Source organism: Glycine soja, chromosome 12 (assembly GCF_004193775.1).
Source record: "Glycine soja cultivar W05 chromosome 12, ASM419377v2, whole genome shotgun sequence".
NCBI lineage: Eukaryota > Viridiplantae > Streptophyta > Magnoliopsida > Fabales > Fabaceae > Glycine > Glycine soja.
The window spans coordinates 41329653-41348961 of NC_041013.1; the positions used below are offsets into that span (position 1 = coordinate 41329653).

Below are 19309 nucleotides of genomic sequence, written 5' to 3' on the forward strand. Positions count from 1 at the left end.
TTTTAATTTAAAATATTATAAAATATAAATATTATATTATATAATTTTTTTAATTGATTTTAAAACTACTTATTTATTAAATTAAATTTTATAATTTTGTTTTTATTTTTTAAAAGAAAATGATATTATTAAATATAATTATTTTTATTTTATTATTTAATTTACTTAACATATTTTTTTAGGTGAATATTTTTATTTAAAATCTGAATTTTCTAATATAATTATATTACTAAATATAATTTTATATAATTTTTTTATTTTTCTATATTTTTTCTTTAAAAAATTATAAAATTTAATTTAATAAATAAGTAATTTTAAAACCAATTAAAAATTATATAATATAATATTTATATTTTATAATATTTTAAATTAAAAAAACAAAAAGGAAAAAGAAAATCCCTAGTGTATAAAAATAGTGTAGATCGAAAAAAAAAATTTTAAAAAGAAAAAAAGTGTATTTACGAACAAAAAAACCAAAACAGTTCCTCTTCTTGTCTAGAAGAAAGTAAAACTTACTTTAAATAGTTTGAACTAGAAAGTTTGAAAAAAATAATACTCGAAAGTTTTCGTGAGAGATAAGACAGTTAATTTCATCTAAACTTGGGAGCCTTATTATGCTTAACATTGCTTTAGTTAGCAAAGTAGGATCAGATTCTCACTTCCCTTTTTTATTCTTAAGCTTCAGAAAAGAGGAATATCATCAAGTACCTGATTCACAACGATCCAGCAGCAAGTTATTCCGAAGGAAACTTCAGTGCAAATGCTTTTCAATATTCCGAAGGGGGGGTATTTGGTACAATCAAGGCATATGATTATGCCAAAATAATATGAAAATTTACAATTTGGAGAATCAAACCCTTTTATTGTCCAATCCCAAGAAGCCAAATGCCAAATTAAATATTTCCTACATTAGAAAACAATTGGTTTTCCTCTAAAGAAACAAAGTTGGCAAGTCACTAGCTAGCTGGTTCCTTTCCTTCAGTCAAATAAAGCAGCATGGAGAAGCACATTCCATGTATCAGGCAGTCCTGGAAGACACCAATGGCTGCAATCAGTTGGCATAACCCCACTGTAGCCTTCAGGATGTGCATCTTTTCTGTACTGTGAGAGTGTAGTCACATCTAGGAATTGCACTGGCTTCTTTATCCTACTCAAAACCTTGTTCACTATCACCCATGCCATTGGTGTCCCTGCAGGGTACTTCAATCCAAAGAATGGTTCTGTCTCACTCATGCAAGATTTTGCTGGTTGATTCCAATCTTTCCCCCTAATTACCACATCACATACACCACCATCCACAATTAATAAAAACCAATTCTACTTATATTCTCATACAATATAATCAGAAACTATTAGATTGTCTAGGGTTATCATAAGTAGCACGGATCTAGGACCCTAAGTGAGAGGGATCAAGGAGTTCAAATATATAAAATAAGAGGGTGTGAATTCACCCGCTGGCTGTAATGTGGATTCATTACTAGTTATCATAAATATGATTGATCAATTAAAAGTTATTAATTTTTATTTCATAAGTTAAAAAACTTAAATACTTAAAAGTTATTAATTTTTATGAAGCATCGACACCGACACGGACACGACACGTAGACACCTGTAATGCCCAAAATATAAAACGTAATACGGGTGTCGTGTCAGTGTCCGACACTGACACGGACGCGTGTCGGACACCGAACACGACAAAAGAGTGAAGTGTCCGTGCTTCATTAACACGCTCTGATATCAGAGTATGTAATAACTTGTTTATAATATGAACACAGCTTGGCAGTTAGACTAATAAACTAGATTGGAATAACTTACTCATAATGCACAGGGGAAATTCCTAGAAAGAAGACTTTGGTCTGGGCTGGATTCACGTTGATGTTAACCCATCTAGCCCAAGTTGTCAAACCTTTGTAGAATAAAATGAAACGGTTCATGTCTTTGTACAACTTGTTACGCTCTTGAATGTAGTCCCACCTGAAATTTAATTTTAATGAACACCAATAGTGAATATTGATCACCCCTAAATTAACGAAATTGATCATAACATAATAATGATGTGAAAGATTGATCCTACGGCTGTGAACTCCCGGTGTGGGTCCACCAGTGCCACGTGTTAAAAACTAGGACGTCCATGCCTCTCCAAGCATCACCACTCTTTATTGAATCAATCTTCAGAACCCTTCCAACGTTCTCACGGTCAAGGTCTACCAAGTATGCTGTGCGGTATAGAAATAACTGAAGGCCATAGTCCTGATAAAAAATTAAATAATTATAACTAAAAGAATTTATACAGATATTTGTGAATAATTTTTCCGTAACCATCCCTCTTTAGTGCATTTTTTTATTTGTCTATTTTGGTACCCTCTACCAATGTTTACTTCCTAAGAAAATTCCCTATCAAATTATCCAGTGGTGTCTTTTCTTCCCTCTAGTTTCAAAATATTAAAAAAAAGCTCTAAAAGGACCATGGAATATAAATAACAAGAAGAAAAAGAAAATATCTCCTTATCACAAAGTGGCCCATTTATGTGACACTTTTGTAGCTTACCGAATTTATAAAGGAAAAAGTCATGCAAGCAGATGACAGCGTATGAATGAAGCCACTAGTGTCAAGTGGTCTAATTTGGAAGTAATTAAGGACATAATTACAAATTATATCCACAAGCCTTGAACTAAGGGTGTTTTGTGATGCAATTTGATGTGATGTTGGCTTAAAAATAGACGGATAACAGAAGTTTCAACAATTGAATAAAAATTAGAATAGAGTTAGATAGTAGTAATTAGAAAGTTTCTCAAATAAAGCACACATAAGTACTATCCTTTTGTATAAAATACTTATTGTGCATGAAAGAATAAATACACTTAAAGGACTTAAGCAGTTTCATTTGATTTGGTTCGGCCTTCAAATTTCAAACCGCAAACCGAACCTAACACAAACATAAATCCATGAATTTCAAAGTTTTGAGCAGTTAGTAAATTTTTTGATTGATTTTTTATTTTCACTATAGTTTGATTTTATTTGAACACCTTGCTTAGTTGCAGTACAATTTTGTAAAATTGTCACACGTATAATGTATTTGTAATATATATATGGGCCGCTTCAAATTTTTTCCTTTTCCATTGAGGACAATGAACCCATTTACCCATATGCAATTATGAATGATTATACCCGTAATGTTGCGTAAATAGCATGATTGAAGCCTATATGTGGTTGGTAAACACAGTAAAGCAGGTAATCAATAGGATTATCTTGAATGAGAAAAGGTAAAGATAAGGCAAACATCAAATTTTCAATCATTGCAGCTGCGGGAATGGATCTTGCAAAGAAAAAATGGATTAGCTGAGTAAGGTTCTGTTCATAATTTAGTTATAAATAATGATGGATGTTGGGGTGCTACGGAATACTACGCCGAGATTGATGACTTGATGTTACTATACACATAACAAAGATTTGGAGGGAAAACTAGATGTCCAACTTTCATCATTGCTAATTAAGACATTTGTTTAACAGTTTCTATATAAAGCAAGAACGTGTTGACAATTTGGAGCACAAACTCAAAAGTTAAGGGATTTATATGCAAATAAACAATAAACAAAACGGATACAAAAGAATTTATTAAAAAACCGTGAATTAGTGACACCAAATGTTACACCATTTTTTTAATCGACTTTTTACTTTTAATTACAATATCTTGAAGATACTATTATTAATTAGCATTTTTCTTTTAAAAAGAACAGTAATAATAGAGATTACTGTAGTTTTAGCATACTTGATATTGCAACCGAAACATCACTTGTGAGGTAATAAATAATAACCATACTTCCCACTTTTCAGAAACAATGATTTTTTTAACTGCCACATAAATGAAAAAAAAAAACATTTTGTTTTATTTTTTACTCTATGTTTCGATCTAGCTAAGGAAATCATGTGCACGTTCACAATTGGTAAAAAGAGCAACGGTGCAAGTAAAGTATAATTATAGCAATTAAGGGAAACATTTCATATCCTTCAAATTAACAACCAAAGGTGTCCCCTGCAAAAGGAGAATTCACCCACCAATCACGTCCAAAACTTAATTTCGGTGCTTCACAGCAACACAAAAATATACACACAAAAACCAAGTTTTATATATCTCCCCGCCGGCTCACACCAAATCTATCGGACTCATGAATAGCTGAATTAATTAAAGTTCAAAACTTCAAATAAGGCAAAATACTTAACATTTTTCAACTTTGGGAGTGAGAAAACGACACCACTTGCATGGACACAACACCACACCAAACAAGCAATGATCATTCCCACCGCAACAATTCAACGCAAAAAGTTGGAAAGAAAAATAACAACACATGACTGAAAAAAAAATAGTTGAGTTTACTCACTTGATGTTTATAATTATTTTTATTTTTTAATTTTAGTTCTAGAAAAAACATTAATTTGCTCTCTACTATATATTGATGTGGCTGATGGTGTTGTTGTTAACACTGCTACAAAACGGTGATAAACTGTTAAAAGGAATTTCATGTGGTCATTTTTCTGACAGTTTTGAATCTATCAGAAAATCTTGTAGCAGTCACTTTGACATTACCAACAAGTTTTTGTAGCGATATTAACAGCAGTCTTTCATCCACGTCACAAATTACATTGACAAGGTGGACTAAAACATAATTTGTTATACGTGTGCAGGATTAAAACTTATATAATTTTCTGGTCAATAACTAAAATTTAAAATAAGTATAATTATATCACTAATTGAATTAAGAAAGTTTAACTCAACATGTGCCTGAGTTATTATAAAGTCTATGATCTTTGGCTCATGAATAAAAAAAATTGACAAATTGAATAATTTAACAAAAAAAAATAATAGGAAGAATTAGGAAACCAACCTCAAATGTGATTTTGGAGAGAGCATCTTGCTTTATGAAACTGGTTCTAGTGTTGGGCACCCAAGAGTGAATCATACAAGCCAGAGAGTTGAACTGGTTCAAGCTCAAGGAGTCACCGACAAACATAATCTTCTTGCCCCTATACTTGGCCAGGAAATCAAATGCGTTGAACCTGTTGGTAGGTACACACGTTTAGCCATAACACAAGACATGAAAATTGGAAAGGGTTGAAGAAGAAGAAGAAGAAGAAGTGAAGTGTGAAAGAGAAGGTTACCTAGGTAAAGGACAAGAGAAGGGTTGCCATCTATATTTCTGATACTGTTTGTCAGGTCTACCGTACTTTTGGCAGTTGAATTGTGGATCTATGAAGGGACATGTAGAAGGGTCATAGAGAGGGTATGAAGGGTCATAAACCCATTTCCCACGGAACAAGTTGCATCTTCCTGCACCAAGCTTTCTGCCACTGCTGAAACTGGAAACGTTTTTTCCATTGAACAACAAGGACTCATCAAATTCCTCAGCTTTTGTTTGGAGGGAATAATAAATTAACACAACAAAGAGACACAACAAGAGGGTTGGCAATGGTAACAAGAAACCACCACCCATGTTTTGGGGTTTCGTTCCTTACTACTAGTAATACTTTCCCTTCCCCTGTGTTTTGTTGAAGGGAAGAAAAGGACGAGGAGTGCAGAAAAAGTTGGCTAATACAAAGGCTTATATAATGTGTATGTGTTCGTTTTTGAGAGAGAGAGAGAGTGAATAGGGGGGGTTGAGGAATGTGAAACCATGGCACCTTTTTCTCTTTTTTTTTTTAATTTGTATTGATGTATACGTGTTTTTTCATTATTTGTTTATTAATTTCTGCTGGCGGAAACACTGCAATTTTTGATGGATTCTTTAAACAGTGTCATGTGGTGGGGTTGGATCTAAATCCTGATCCTTTCTTTAAAAAATTTATGATTGTTTGTGAGTCAGAAAATTATGGTCACATTTTCACTGAGAAAGACAGAATTGGAATTGAAATTGCCTAGTAAAACTAGTTTTGTAGGATATTTCTGTTTCTTTGACTTTTGGGCTTTAAATTGAGGTCTTTGATTATAGTTTATGACTAATTACTACAATATTGTAATTAATGAGGCACTAACAACATTGAGATTACAATTGCAAATTTGCAATGCTAGTATTAAGTATTGACAGTAGTGTGTTCTGGTCACACGGTATTCCTTTATGTGCAACACCAGCCTCAATTATGCTCCTTCAAGTAACTCTGTTACTATTTAATTATCTCACTGTATCACGTTATCAAATTTGATTTGGGGTTCGGATTATAGAGACAGAGCATATCAGGGTTGACCAGAAAGGCGATTTTTTTTTCTCTTTCATGTGCCTGCATGTTTTCTCTGTTTTTTTTTATCATAAATTTGTTACAGGGAATTTGGAGATATATTAGAGAAAATAATTTGTATATTGACTTAACACTGTTAACTAATTACAAATTAATTTTTATAAATTTCATAATAGTTACTTTAAAATTCGTATTTACCAAATTATTAGTCAACTCTGTAGAACATTCTGTATTGAGTATTCACAGTGCATAAAAATCAAATTATATGTATTATTCATACAATATATTTATTCAACGCATCTTATACTGATAAAAAAATACAACACATTTTATAATATTATTTTTTGTTGTTATTTTTTTATTACCTTATTCACCTTATCTTATGCGTCTTCTCTCTATATTGCCATATTTGTCTCATAATTGTAAAAGCTTTTATACAATTTTATATACAAAATAATTTCTTATATCTATCATACAAAGCATGCATCTCATGCAAAGATAGGTCTCCTACCAAAGGTGTTAGATGTTGACCAGAGGCTTAACAGAGTTACGTAATTAAACATATCTTGAATCACAAATGTACGTGGCTGTGTGAGCTACACTGTGCAATGTTCTTTATCATTATTATTTATATTTATTAATTTGATAAATTGGCGTATGCTATGTGATAATGTAACTATGGCTAGTTTATGTTTCTTGATCTCCTCTCTTTTATAGTTTCCTATATAACATTTTCTTGTAAGCATAGGCACAATGAATAAACATAAAAATTCAGTAAACATATATCAACAAAAGAAAATATAAAGAAAGAAAGGAATCGGCACAACATGGTGGTGGTTGCTTCTGCTACAACAATAATTAATATCACGAAGGAAGTTGCGCAATATTGAATTATGATTGTCAATTATATATCGTTTAGATTGTGATTATTTCTTTTTGGGTGGGATTGGCTTGTGTCTGTAAAAAAAAAAAAAAAAAAATATATATATATATATATATATATATATATATATATATATATCTTACGTGCAAGCTACTCTAATATTATGACTGTGTAGTTCCCTGCTGATGTGTTGACAGTAAAAGAGTATTTGTCGTCCCTTGATTGGTAACTGTACCTAGCTAGCTAATATTTGAACTAAAAATTAATACGGTATAAAGTATAAACTTCTTAATTTGCCTCATTTTTCTTTATCAGAATTGTGTTGTCGAATTTTAAACTTGAGTTTATGTAAATTATACAAACATTTTTAATTTGTCTCAATTAATGCAAGTCATTTCAGTTAATTTTTTGTAGTGAAACAAAAAGGTCACACACATAGCTAGGCATGCTCAGAAAATAAAAAGGAAAATAATAATAAACTTTTATTACGTAAATTATTAAAATAAACTATTAAAATTATAATTATAAAAAATACATAATAATGCACCTAGATTTGGTATTCAAATATTTTAGTAATTGACGAGAGACGGCGGTTTTGATTAAAATCGAGTAATTGACAGAAGTTTCGTAGTGCACTCCATTAGTCAATAGAAAACAGAAACATATGCGCTGCATAACATAGTACGTTGCATAAATGTAATTTATAGAGTGCTGTTTGTCATATATTACTTAATATTAAATTCACATTTTATAATTTATAACAGTGCTTTTATATTATTTAAATTTTTAATATATTATTAACTATTTCATTTAAATTTTAATAAATATATATTAGTAGATGTGTCAATAAATGTTTTTATATATATATATATATATATATATATATATGATGTTCTAGAAAATTGTTACTATGTCCGTAATATATTAGGTAAGATCTTCTTATTTTACTTATATCTTTTGTCTTTCATTTCAAATTTCTTTAAAAAAAAGTTAATTTTGTTCATTTTTGTATTTTACTTTTTATATAAGATAATAAAAATTGAGTAAAATTGTTTGATTATAATAAAATTTTGCATGTTTTTATATTTTACATTTGTTTTTCAATGTTTCAAATATATCATAATTAATAAATAAAATATATTATTTATTATTTTAATCGCATGATAATTGATTGTTGTAATTATAAAAATTATTTCAGAAAAACTAGTGAATCAGTTAAGGTATTATATAAAATAAAAATTCATATAAGATTTAAAAATTTAATTTAACCAAATATATATTCATGATAATTTTCTTAATCGTTTAATAATTCTGTCAAATTTTTTATAGATAATTTTTTGTTGGAAAATAATTAAAACTAAAAAATAAAAAAAGGAGAAAAAAATCACAAGTAGAATAATAAAGAAAATTGTTTGATTTAATTAACCTAAAAAATGGTAATATGTTTTTCCATTAAATAAAGAGTAATGTTATTTTTATGATTTTGTTTTGCATGAAAGATACGAATTGATACGTGAACTGTTATCCTTCTTTTAAAATAATAAAACATTAAAAGTTAAAAACATATATATCAAGTGGGTTTTATAACAGAAAACATGCAATGTTTTTACTAAACCAGCTTATACTAAACAGTACTATACTTATAAATTTTGAAACTAAATATACTTGATAAATCAATTAACTATCAATCAAACATTATTAACGCAGTTAAATATGTCTAATTAAAACAATCAAATATTTAATATATCAATTTCAATAAACTATAATTAGCATGAAAATTAGTAGTTAATTGTATATTTATATTTGGTATTAATCTTTCATTCTAATTACATACGTTAAAATAATTGTTTATTATATTATTATACAAATAATTTTTTTTGAAACTTAAAATTTTTAAAATAAACTTATTAACGTAAATGAAATAAATAAGGGATCAATAAGAATGCACATCTAGGTTTATTTATTAAAAACACAACTTGATTAACAAAATTGAATTCACAAAATATAAAATTATTAATTCTCAATTCATAATACGATAAAATAGAAGATTTTTTCTAGAAACTTATAAAATAAAAGATAAAACCCAAATTTAGTGGTGTATCTTATATACCATAGTCCTACAAAATATACTTATAATTAGATATTTTTCATATTTTTACTTTTGATTAACAACAAATATATCATATCAATTTATATAAAATATAAAATCTAAATATGTCAATTTATATAATTCTTATGAATTATAATTAATTTAATTTTTAATTAAAAAGAATAAAATAAAATAAATATAAAATTTGCATTAATTGAATTATTTAGAAGGAATGAACGCATAATGTCACATGACATCATGAAATAAAATCTTCTTTTATATATATATAATAGAATAGTAGATTTGATTTTTTAATTATGTTTTTCGTCCTGAAATTTATTTTTGTCTCCAAATTTAATAAAGAATACTATAATCTCTCAAATTTTTAAAAATGTATTTTTTTTCTCTGAAGCTAACAACGTTAACTGGAGTAGTAATGCGACTCTCTCGAGAATAGATACATATCAAATGTTGATAATATGTATTTTTAGAAATTTGCAGGACTTAAATGTTTTTTTTTAATTTGAGAAAACAAAAACATATCTATCCTAAAGTTTAGGGATTAAAAATGTAATTAAGATTAATTTAACACATTTTTTATTATAAAATGAGTAATTCAAGGAAAATATGATGTTTATAATTTGTACATGAGAGTTCTGGGCTAATGTGGGTCCAAAAGAGTTTTTTTTTTTTTTATCGGAACTGCTGATATGATATTATAATTTAATATCGCAATTCCTGCATGCCAATTAGTAATGTATTATTTTGATTGTTATAACTACTATCAATATTTGTTTTGATGACTGATGGGTCATGAAAAGAATGTATTATTTGTTATGTTTATAAATAAATAAAACACAAGTTACAGTACTTACACATCTTCAGATACAGAGGATAATATATGGGTGCAGGAGAGTGAGAGAGGAACTGTCCAGTTTGCAATGATGCAATGATGGGGTACTTGGTATAAACTCTTCTCTCTGATTATCTTATTGATTAAGAAATGAGTGTGATTCCAACAAAACAAAAAAAGAAAGAAAGAAAAAGCAAAGAGCCACTTGGTGGAGGTTATTGCTTTGGCCAATCCGTAAAATTTTATTATAAATGTTTAAATTCATCATTGAAAATATTCATTTTAAATTGGACTTGGTTTGTGGGTCTATTTTTACTTATTTGTTAAAGAGCTAGCTAGCCACACGAATCTACAATACAACGTAAGGCATGTCAAAGGTCAGGTCCATGATTTGAAGTTTACTTTTTGTTTACAATTATAAAAATCTCGTTGTAATTTGTAAGGCTTTTGGTATATCAAATGGTTTTATCCGTTGCCCCCTGAAATCAAGGTCAAGTCTCGGTGAAGTAATATAATCTTCTCTTTGAATTTTATGCTCATATAATATTTATGGGTTGGTAAATATTCCCCTCAGTGAAGAATACGTTTGGAGGAACAGTTTTATATTTAACTCAAACATGATTTTTTTTTTAAAAAGAAATAATGTGATTTTTATCAAACAAATATTTGTTACGTTTTTATTATACAAATTATAATTTTAATCGGCTAAACAAAATATAGTATTGATGTCTGCTTCAACTAAAATTATACATTCAACAATACTAAAGACACATTATTTGATATATTATATTTTACAAACTTTTATGGATGAATAAATTTTATGTGAGGATTTAAAAAAAAATCAAAATCAATTAATAATAAAAGTATATATAAAAAGAAATATCTTACAAATTAAACAATTGTCCTTAGAGCATCTTCATCATTGCTTATCGAATTGTTTATATTTAGACACCGTTACTTAATTTGATTTTATTATTAAAGATAATCTACATATCCTATTAAGTTGCTTAAAATTAAATTATGATTACTTATATAAACAATGGTTCCTTATGAGTAGAAAATATTTTCTTACAGATCATTTAGGGATTAATTAAGAGTTACTTAAATTACACCCATGCAATGCAATTAAAACTATATATATATATATAGGCCGACCAGAAGTAGGGACCAGATCCGGAGTCCACGTGATCTTCCCTGGTTCTTGGCAGAAACCAAACACACACAAACATAAACATAAACCAGTAAATTGCAAAGTTGAAATTAAAGTAAGAGAAGGGTTACGTTTCCAAACTTTGCGTGGAACACATGGGAGCTTAGTAGTTAGTAGTAGTGCTGTATACGTGTTCAAGTGCAAGTGACAGATTTCTCAACTAATGCAACAACACCCCTTTTCTCTTTTACTTCGTTTGTGGTGCAGATTTCTTGAATTTATGTGTCTTAATTTTACAGGATGTATAAAATTGGAAAGAGAGAGAGGGAGAAGAAAATTATCGGAAATGAAGAAATAGCTAGAATCATGTATTGCATAGTAAAAACAAAGTTTTAACAAATTAGTTGTTTTAAATTCGAATCGACTATGACTTCCTTACTTACAAAGTTTTCTTAACACATTACACATGCCTTGCTTTTGCGAATTTTGGCACATATATAGATCATGTCGTGTCTCAAAGCCAAACCAATAATAATGTTATTTATAAGAGAATAGAGAGATGAACTACACATGAGATAAAATACATATATAGGAAGAGAGAGTGCCCCTATCAAGGTATGACTTGGACAACATTTATAAGAATTGTGCTATTAGACCAACTTTATCGGAGGTGTTGTTGTGGTATTCGATGCGCAACATCTCAATTAACGCAGTATCTCACTGTTAGAGGAGTATTTCAATTTGCAACTTGTTCTCAAATGACAATTGCTCCTCAAGGTTTGAGAGTGGGTCTAATTGTATTAGGAATAATAAAAAGTGAGTGATAGGTGCATGTGAGACATATTTAAGAATTCATATAGAAGTATTGGATTGAAGATGTTCTTAGTCATTATGATTGAATTTTCTTCAATAATGAGTAACATGATTTGAGGTTGTGGGTCAACCTAGGCTCAATCAATAACAATACAGTATGTGTTTTTTAAGATAATTAATAAAACCATAAAATGCATATTATAACTCTATTTTTTTCTCAATAAATAAAACAACGAAAAAAAAATATTGATGTGCAAATAGCAAATTCAATCCACGCTACGTGCATTTATCCTGTAGATTCAATAACAACTTTGTCATAAGTTAATTGATCATAAACCACATGACTTTTTTCTTGTAGATTCAATTGCTAAAGTCATTCCCATCAAGCTAAATAATGTGTGAGAGAGACAGAGGCAAGAAGAGAGGACTGTCAAGTAGAGGGGCCTTTTGTTTTGGCATGTAAAAACATCACTTGATTGAGTGATATATATATATATATATATATATATATATATATATATATATATATATATATATATAAAAGAGTTTCTTCTGACTTGCTGTTTCAACTTTAACGTATAATCGCTATCACAGAAACTGTCATCAACACGAGAATTAACTGAGAACAGAGAAACAGGGCCTGTTGGAGTCTTTTAGGCTCCATACATGTGTCACAAGGTCCGTTCACTCTTCAGCCTTTTATATTCATATCCATATCACATTTATAAATTCATACAGCGGTAAAACTTAAAAAAAAAACAAAAAACAAAAAACAAAAAAAACTAAGGAGCATGTAATATATAGATGCAAATTTGACAAAATAGTGTCAATTAAAGGTGACCAATGAAAATCTCTCTATTTTGCAAACAACTGTTTTACTAAAAAAAACAGTTGAAATCTTCAAAATTAATTTGTCCCAAACATAATTATGAATCACTTTAGATATGACTTTAAAATAATTATAAAAAAAATAATTATAATTTCTAACTATATGACAATTTAAGATTATATAGCAATATAAAAAAAAATCTTTATACTATGAATGTAAAAATAATAAAGTTAATCTAAAAAATTAAAACAGCAACGTAAAATTAAAATTTTAACCACTGTTTGTTTTAAAGTTAGATAAAATTAATTTTAAACCATTCAATATAATTAAAATGTGTGTTTTGCAGATTTTACGTTGGACTATATATAAGAAATTAATTTAGGATAAATCATTGACCACATGAATCATTTGAAATGAGGTTGTTATAACTTAATTAGTGGACTCTTGAATTCAAATATTAATTATTATTTTTTAAAAAAAAAACTTTATCCACAGATATTGCCAATAGAATTTGTAAAAGTTGATATTCTTTTATCCCCTTGCAATCTTTCGAAGAAAACTTAAACTTTTCAAGGCATGTGATATGATGAACATCCTTGTCACAATTTCTAGCTTTAGGCCGCCACTACATGCATCCACCACCTTATTGTAGGTCTTTTTCCTTTAACGGTTGTCCTTTTCTTTCGAGCAAAGTAGCCTATATACCATCCAAAGCAATTTTCAAGAGTTGTTAATTTGCAGATAATAATCCAAACAAATAACTAATCGATTGCATTTGTTCGTTCTCTTGAGAACCTATTGGCTATTCGGCTTAAGGTTTTTTAAAAAAAAAAAAGAAGAAGAAGAAGAAGAAGAAACCTATTGGCTTAAAGTTGACTTGAGTGTGTGGAATCTCTTTTGTTCAAGAAAATGAAATTTAGTTGGGCTATGCGGGCCATGTCCAGCAAAAGTTCCTGGCCCATCTTGATGAAATTCTAATACAAGTTGCTTGTTAAATGAGTAAGTTTATAGATACTAGCCTTTTTCTCAACTTGTTTTGCTTCTCTTTGTTCTCCCCTTTCAATTTCATGGGTCAATAATGGCAGGCATTATCCTGTAGGAAATAAAATGTGCATTGATGAACCTAACTTTGTACTTAAGAAAAGTTCTATGTGCTTTATATGGCTGCAACTAACTTAAGAACTAATGTGGGATTAGGTGGTCAAGTAATCCAGACGCTAAAGTTCGATTTTTATCCAAAGAGGCATATCTTGGCTGATTATAAAAGTCCTTTCTTGAGCTAACTACCACCCAAAGATATTCTCATCACTTGAAGCTAAACTTTGATTCTTTTAGACAAAAACAATTAAAAGTTAGAACATATTGACGATAGCACGAGGTAAGGCCCAAAAAAGGAAGAGTTATTTAATAGTTAATATTTAATTCTGTGAACCTTATGATACTTGGAAAGTCATAAGAATTACTTCATATAAAATTCAAAGTTATATTTTCATTGTATTTGGCTTTAATTTTACAGTTTAATATAAAGTAAATTTGCTGTGCTTCATTAATTGTGTTGTGGGTATCAGCATCCCGAAGTTTCTAAATTAAAAATTGGTAAAGTAATTTGTTCTTTGAAAAAATAAATTCAAAAGAAATACTTTGAACAATAATTTAAAGGCTTAATATACTATACGGTATTCGGCTAGGCTAGGTACCCAGACATATATCTCTGGTAAAATCGTTAGAACATTGAAGTATATTCTCTGGAAGTGTCAGGTATTCGGCCTTTGAATGCCATTGTTCCCTTGTCCTTCCAAGGTTGATCATGCCGGTATAAGGTATTCGATACTGCAAAGTACCTGAACATTGTCTTCCTATTCTTTAATGCTTATTATCCTTTTATACTAGTACTAGGTATTCGATCATGTCGAATATCCAAGTATTGTTATCTTATCTTTTAATACTTACTTTCCTCTTATACTAGTATCAGGTATTTGATCATGTTAAATACTCGAGTAACTAGGCATTCGATCATGCTGAATTGTTATCTTATCCTGTAATACTTATTTTCCTCTTATACTAGTACTAGGTATTCAACCGTAGCAAATATCCGAGTACTATTATCTTATCCTTTAAAACTTGCTTACTATTCATATCACTATTAGGTACTCACCCATGTCTAATACCCAAGTATCATATTTATTACACATGAAACCTACAACACAATGTTCAAATATTCGACGTGGTCGAATGTCGAATACCCTTACCCCACCCATGACTACTTATTCAAAAGTAAGACTATCTAAATTAACTAATAGATAACCATTATGGTAAAATTCAAACTCCCTAATGATAGTTAGAAATACATTACCTAAAAAGATAAAATAGAGAAATGGTCCATAGGTCTAAGGTTCATCAAGATATGTATAAATAACTATGCAAATATCGAGGTAAGACCATAGTTGATTCTTATTTATTATCCTCATTTGTTGCTCTCAATCGAGACCTTACTTGGGTGTTGAAGTATCTTTTGTAGGTACTCCACCATCCAGATTACCAAGTACTATATTGCGAAGGAAAAATCCATTTAAGAAGACAAAAGAAAAAAAGAAAATGATCTATCTACTCTAGTGCAGGTATACTTAACTTAACCTTATGTTTGGATGAGGAATTTGAAACGTCTGAAATTTGAATTGCTTTGATTTTAATTTTCTTCATTTTCCAAATATTTTGTTTGGATAAATCAATTCAAATTTCTTAAATTTAAAATTCTTTGTTTGGATAGAGCAATTCAATTTCTTTCATATGCAAAATTTTCTTTTTTATATTTTAAATAGATGAAATTCCAGTATTAAACTTTATAAAAAAAAAACTAAACACTATCTTATTTTGAAATATTTAATTAAAATTTTCAAAATATTTTATAATTTAAAAATACAAATATTGATAATTTTGATAAGGGTTTTTTTGATTGACCACAACTAGTGATATTTTTAGACTGACATCAACTACAGTTATTTTTCGGCCAACATCGAATAGGATTTTTCCTACCAACATTAGTGAGAGCTATTTTTTAGTCGACGTCGGCTAGATTTTTAGGTCGACATCGGTCAGAACTATTTTTAAGTCAATGTTGACTAGGAATTCTTCGACAGACATTGTCTTAAGCTAGTTTTTTGTCGACATCGACAAATGTTTTTTTGGCCAACGTCTATTAGGGTTTATTTGGCTAGCATAAGTCAAAACTATTTTTTTATCCAATGTCAGCTAGGAATTTCTAGGTTAACATAGGCTAGTTTTTTATGTCGACATCGGCCAAGGTCATTTTTTAGCCAACGTTGACTAGGGTTTTTCGACTGATGTCGACCAAACCTATTTTTTAGCCGACGTCAGCCAAAAAACCCAAGCCAAAATCAGTTAAAAAATAGTCATGGTGGATGTCGTCCAAGAAAACCTAGTTGATGTCAGTCAAAAAAATCCTAATCAACGTCGACCAAAAAAATCCTGGTTGACGTTGGCAAAAAAAATTATAATCGACGTCAATAAAAAAAATCTAGTCGATGTTGGCCAAAAGAACAGCCTTGGCTGATGTCATGCAAAAAAATCCTAACTGAAAAAATCTTGGTTGATGTCGGTGAAAAACAAATCATGTCGATGTTGGTTGTAAAAACCTTGGGCACCCTTAGTTGCGAACGTTGAGCAAGAGAGTGGGTGGGGAGCGAGAACTGAATGAGAGTGAGGTCTCAGAAAAAGAATTTGAAATTCTTTATTTTTTAAGAAAATTTAAAATCTCATTATTTTAGTTAATCAAAATTATTCATAAAAATATCAAAATTTTAATTCCCTTTTAAATATTTCATCTAAATAAGTTATTTTACCAAGAATCATTTTAAATTTACTAAAAAAAATTGAATTACTCTATTCAAACACAATTTTACCTAACTATTTAATTTAGGTCATTTTATCCAACTTTTTAAAAAGTGACGAATTTTACGCTTGCACCCTCAACAACAATACATTTCACGCATTTTACCCCTATCTCGAGTCCCCCGAGTAATTCATGGTCTGGTGTCTTTGACACTTTCACCCTCAACAGCGTTTAAAAGTTTCGTTGCTCTTCTCCAAACGGCGCCTAGAATTCCCCCACAGTTGAAATCGACATTGGCGAGTGAAAATGAAGAATATACAAGAGAGAAGAAATCAATCATCCCAATTGAATTTTCCTTTTCACCTTTGTTAAATGTAATTCTTAAACAAAACATTCCTGATTGAGAGGAAAATGACATAGTTTCAATTCTTGTTTTTTTACCTACCGAAACAATTTCAAAATATTTTTATGAACAAGTCAAATCACAAAACGACATCGTTTTAGTTAGCTCGCCATATCAACTCTCTATCAGTCAATCAACGGAGACATGGCATAAGGTAAAATTTGTCGCTTTTTAATAAGTCGGAAGTAAAATATGTCAATAAAAAGTTGAAGATAAAATTTATTAAAAAACTTAAAAAGTTGAGGGTAAAAAGTACAAAACAATATTAAAGAGGAAATACAAGATTTTGATGAAAAGATGATGTTTAAACTTTATGTGATACGAAAAATATATAAAAAAAATGAAGTTTGGGGGACCTAATAAGCATTTTTTTCTAAAAATTTTCACACATTATTTTTTCCTTTTTAAGCTAGTGGATGCTAATAAATAGAGTTTGGGCCTTTAAAAAAGAGTAAATTATACTTGTACTTCTTGTATTTTTTCTCAAAGTACATCTGATATTTCTTCCTTTTTTATATTACTTTTACTCCTCTTTTGTTAAGGTAGTTAACTAACGTCAATTGAAATATGTGAGCAGACGAAATTGTCATAACATCTTTGTTATACTCGTACCCCTTGTATTTTTTTAAATTGTACCCGATATTCCTCCCTTTTTTTACATTACTTTTACCCTCCTTCTGTTAACGTCGTTAATTAATGTCAATTGAAATATATGAGTAGACGAAATTGTCCTAACATCTTTGTTAAATACTCAATAACAAATTAACAATTAATCTTGTGAATAGACATTCCTTAAGGCAATAACAGTTTTTCCTTTATTATTTGACCCTTACTTCATTGTTGCTAACACTTGAAGAAAATGAAGATCTTGATTGAAACATTATATCAAACACCTAGCCATAAAAAATAAATATTTCAAAGAAAGGAGTTAAAAACACAAATGTATGAGCAAAACACTAAAATTTGAAGCAAAATACCATATTCAATCAATAGGCATTGCTAGGAACACGTCCAACAAAAACGTAGGAACCAAACGACTCAACACACCAAAAAATTTGAACTAAAAGAAGAAGAAGAAGAAGAGGAAGAAGAAGAAAGAAGAGTGTTAACACATGCGTACCAATAAGGTGGGTTCACGTCCAACAAAAAATTGGATTCACATCTAATTAGAGAAAAAAGAAAAAAATAAATAGTGTTAAAATATTTTCAAGTTAAAAATGATGTATGTCTTTTATGGAGTTGAGAGGAAGAATATGAGAGTATTTTAGAAATAAATTTTCATTAAAAGTCATGTGACCAGTATGTGCCTACTCTTAAAAGAGGGAGGGGGTGAACTAAATAATTAAGGAATTTTTTGTAGGGTAAAAAAAAAGAAATAATATCAGATGTAATTTGAAAAAAACACAAGGGACATAAAGGTAATTTACTCTTAAAAAACAATGGAGTGTGGATAGAAAATTTCATAGTAACTTTCAATAATGAATATTTAATTCACTCAGTTTAGTGTTCACCTTATAATGAGGTGCAAGGAAATGGATTCTCTTTTTTTAGGTACATAAATGATAACGCGTCCAAATTAGAAAGGAAAAGAAAAAATAAAAAACACGCTTCCTTCTCAGGTTAAGAAAAACCACCACTCTTACATATTTGCCTACCGATAGAAGAAATCTTAGAATCGAACCAAGTCACAATTAGTATAAGCGAAAAACTTTGTTCAGATGTGTCAACCCTTAATGACAGAAGCTTCATTCTCTAAGACATTTTATTTTCTTTAAAATTTGATATTATTTTATTACTACTCTTTTATTTTCATCTCCTTTATATAATAATTAATATATAATAAAAAAGTATTAAATAACATTCAATTTTGCTGTTAGTAAACAACCCATGTCAAATACAAATATGCCATAAGTAATTGTTGGCTCTGATATACATTTGAGTGTTTGGCCATCAATTTTTTTCCTAGCCTATACTAAATGAAGAATTTGATGTGGCTATTTAAGACAACTACGTGTCCGTTGTCCTAATTAATCTTCACATAACATTAATCTTCACTTGGGCAACTAGCTTCCATATCAATAGTTTTCCAGTTAAGAACATATGTTGTATTAGAACTAGATAAACTCCGGCGAAGTAATTGTCCACATAAACTTCTTTGGCAAGGAGCAAGGGAATCAGTATGTAGATAACCATTGATGAAAAACATAGCA

General features: G+C 29.3%; 1 protein-coding gene across 1 annotated transcript; it reads right to left on the reverse strand.

Annotated features, from left to right (window-relative positions):
• Nucleotides 1-734: 734 nt before the first annotated feature.
• LOC114380520 (protein trichome birefringence-like 39) lies at nt 735-5612 on the reverse strand. The gene is made up of 5 exons (XM_028339620.1): nt 5159-5612; nt 4885-5056; nt 2075-2250; nt 1816-1974; nt 735-1267 (listed from the first exon to the last, which is right to left on the reverse strand). Exons 1-5 carry the CDS (start codon nt 5488-5490, stop codon nt 979-981), a joined length of 1128 nt encoding a protein of 375 aa, XP_028195421.1. The 5' UTR covers nt 5491-5612; the 3' UTR covers nt 735-978.
• Nucleotides 5613-19309: the final 13697 nt, after the last annotated feature.

Coding starts and splice junctions, on each gene's coding strand:
- LOC114380520 (XM_028339620.1), bottom strand. CDS start 5,490: ATGGGTGGTGGTTTCTTGTTACCATTGCCAACCCTCTTGTTGTGTCTC. Junction 1,975..2,074: donor CACACCGGGAGTTCACAGCC/GTAGGATCAATC, acceptor ATTAAATTTCAG/GTGGGACTACATTCAAGAGC. Junction 1,268..1,815: donor ATTTCCCCTGTGCATTATGA/GTAAGTTATTCC, acceptor TGTGGTAATTAG/GGGGAAAGATTGGAATCAAC.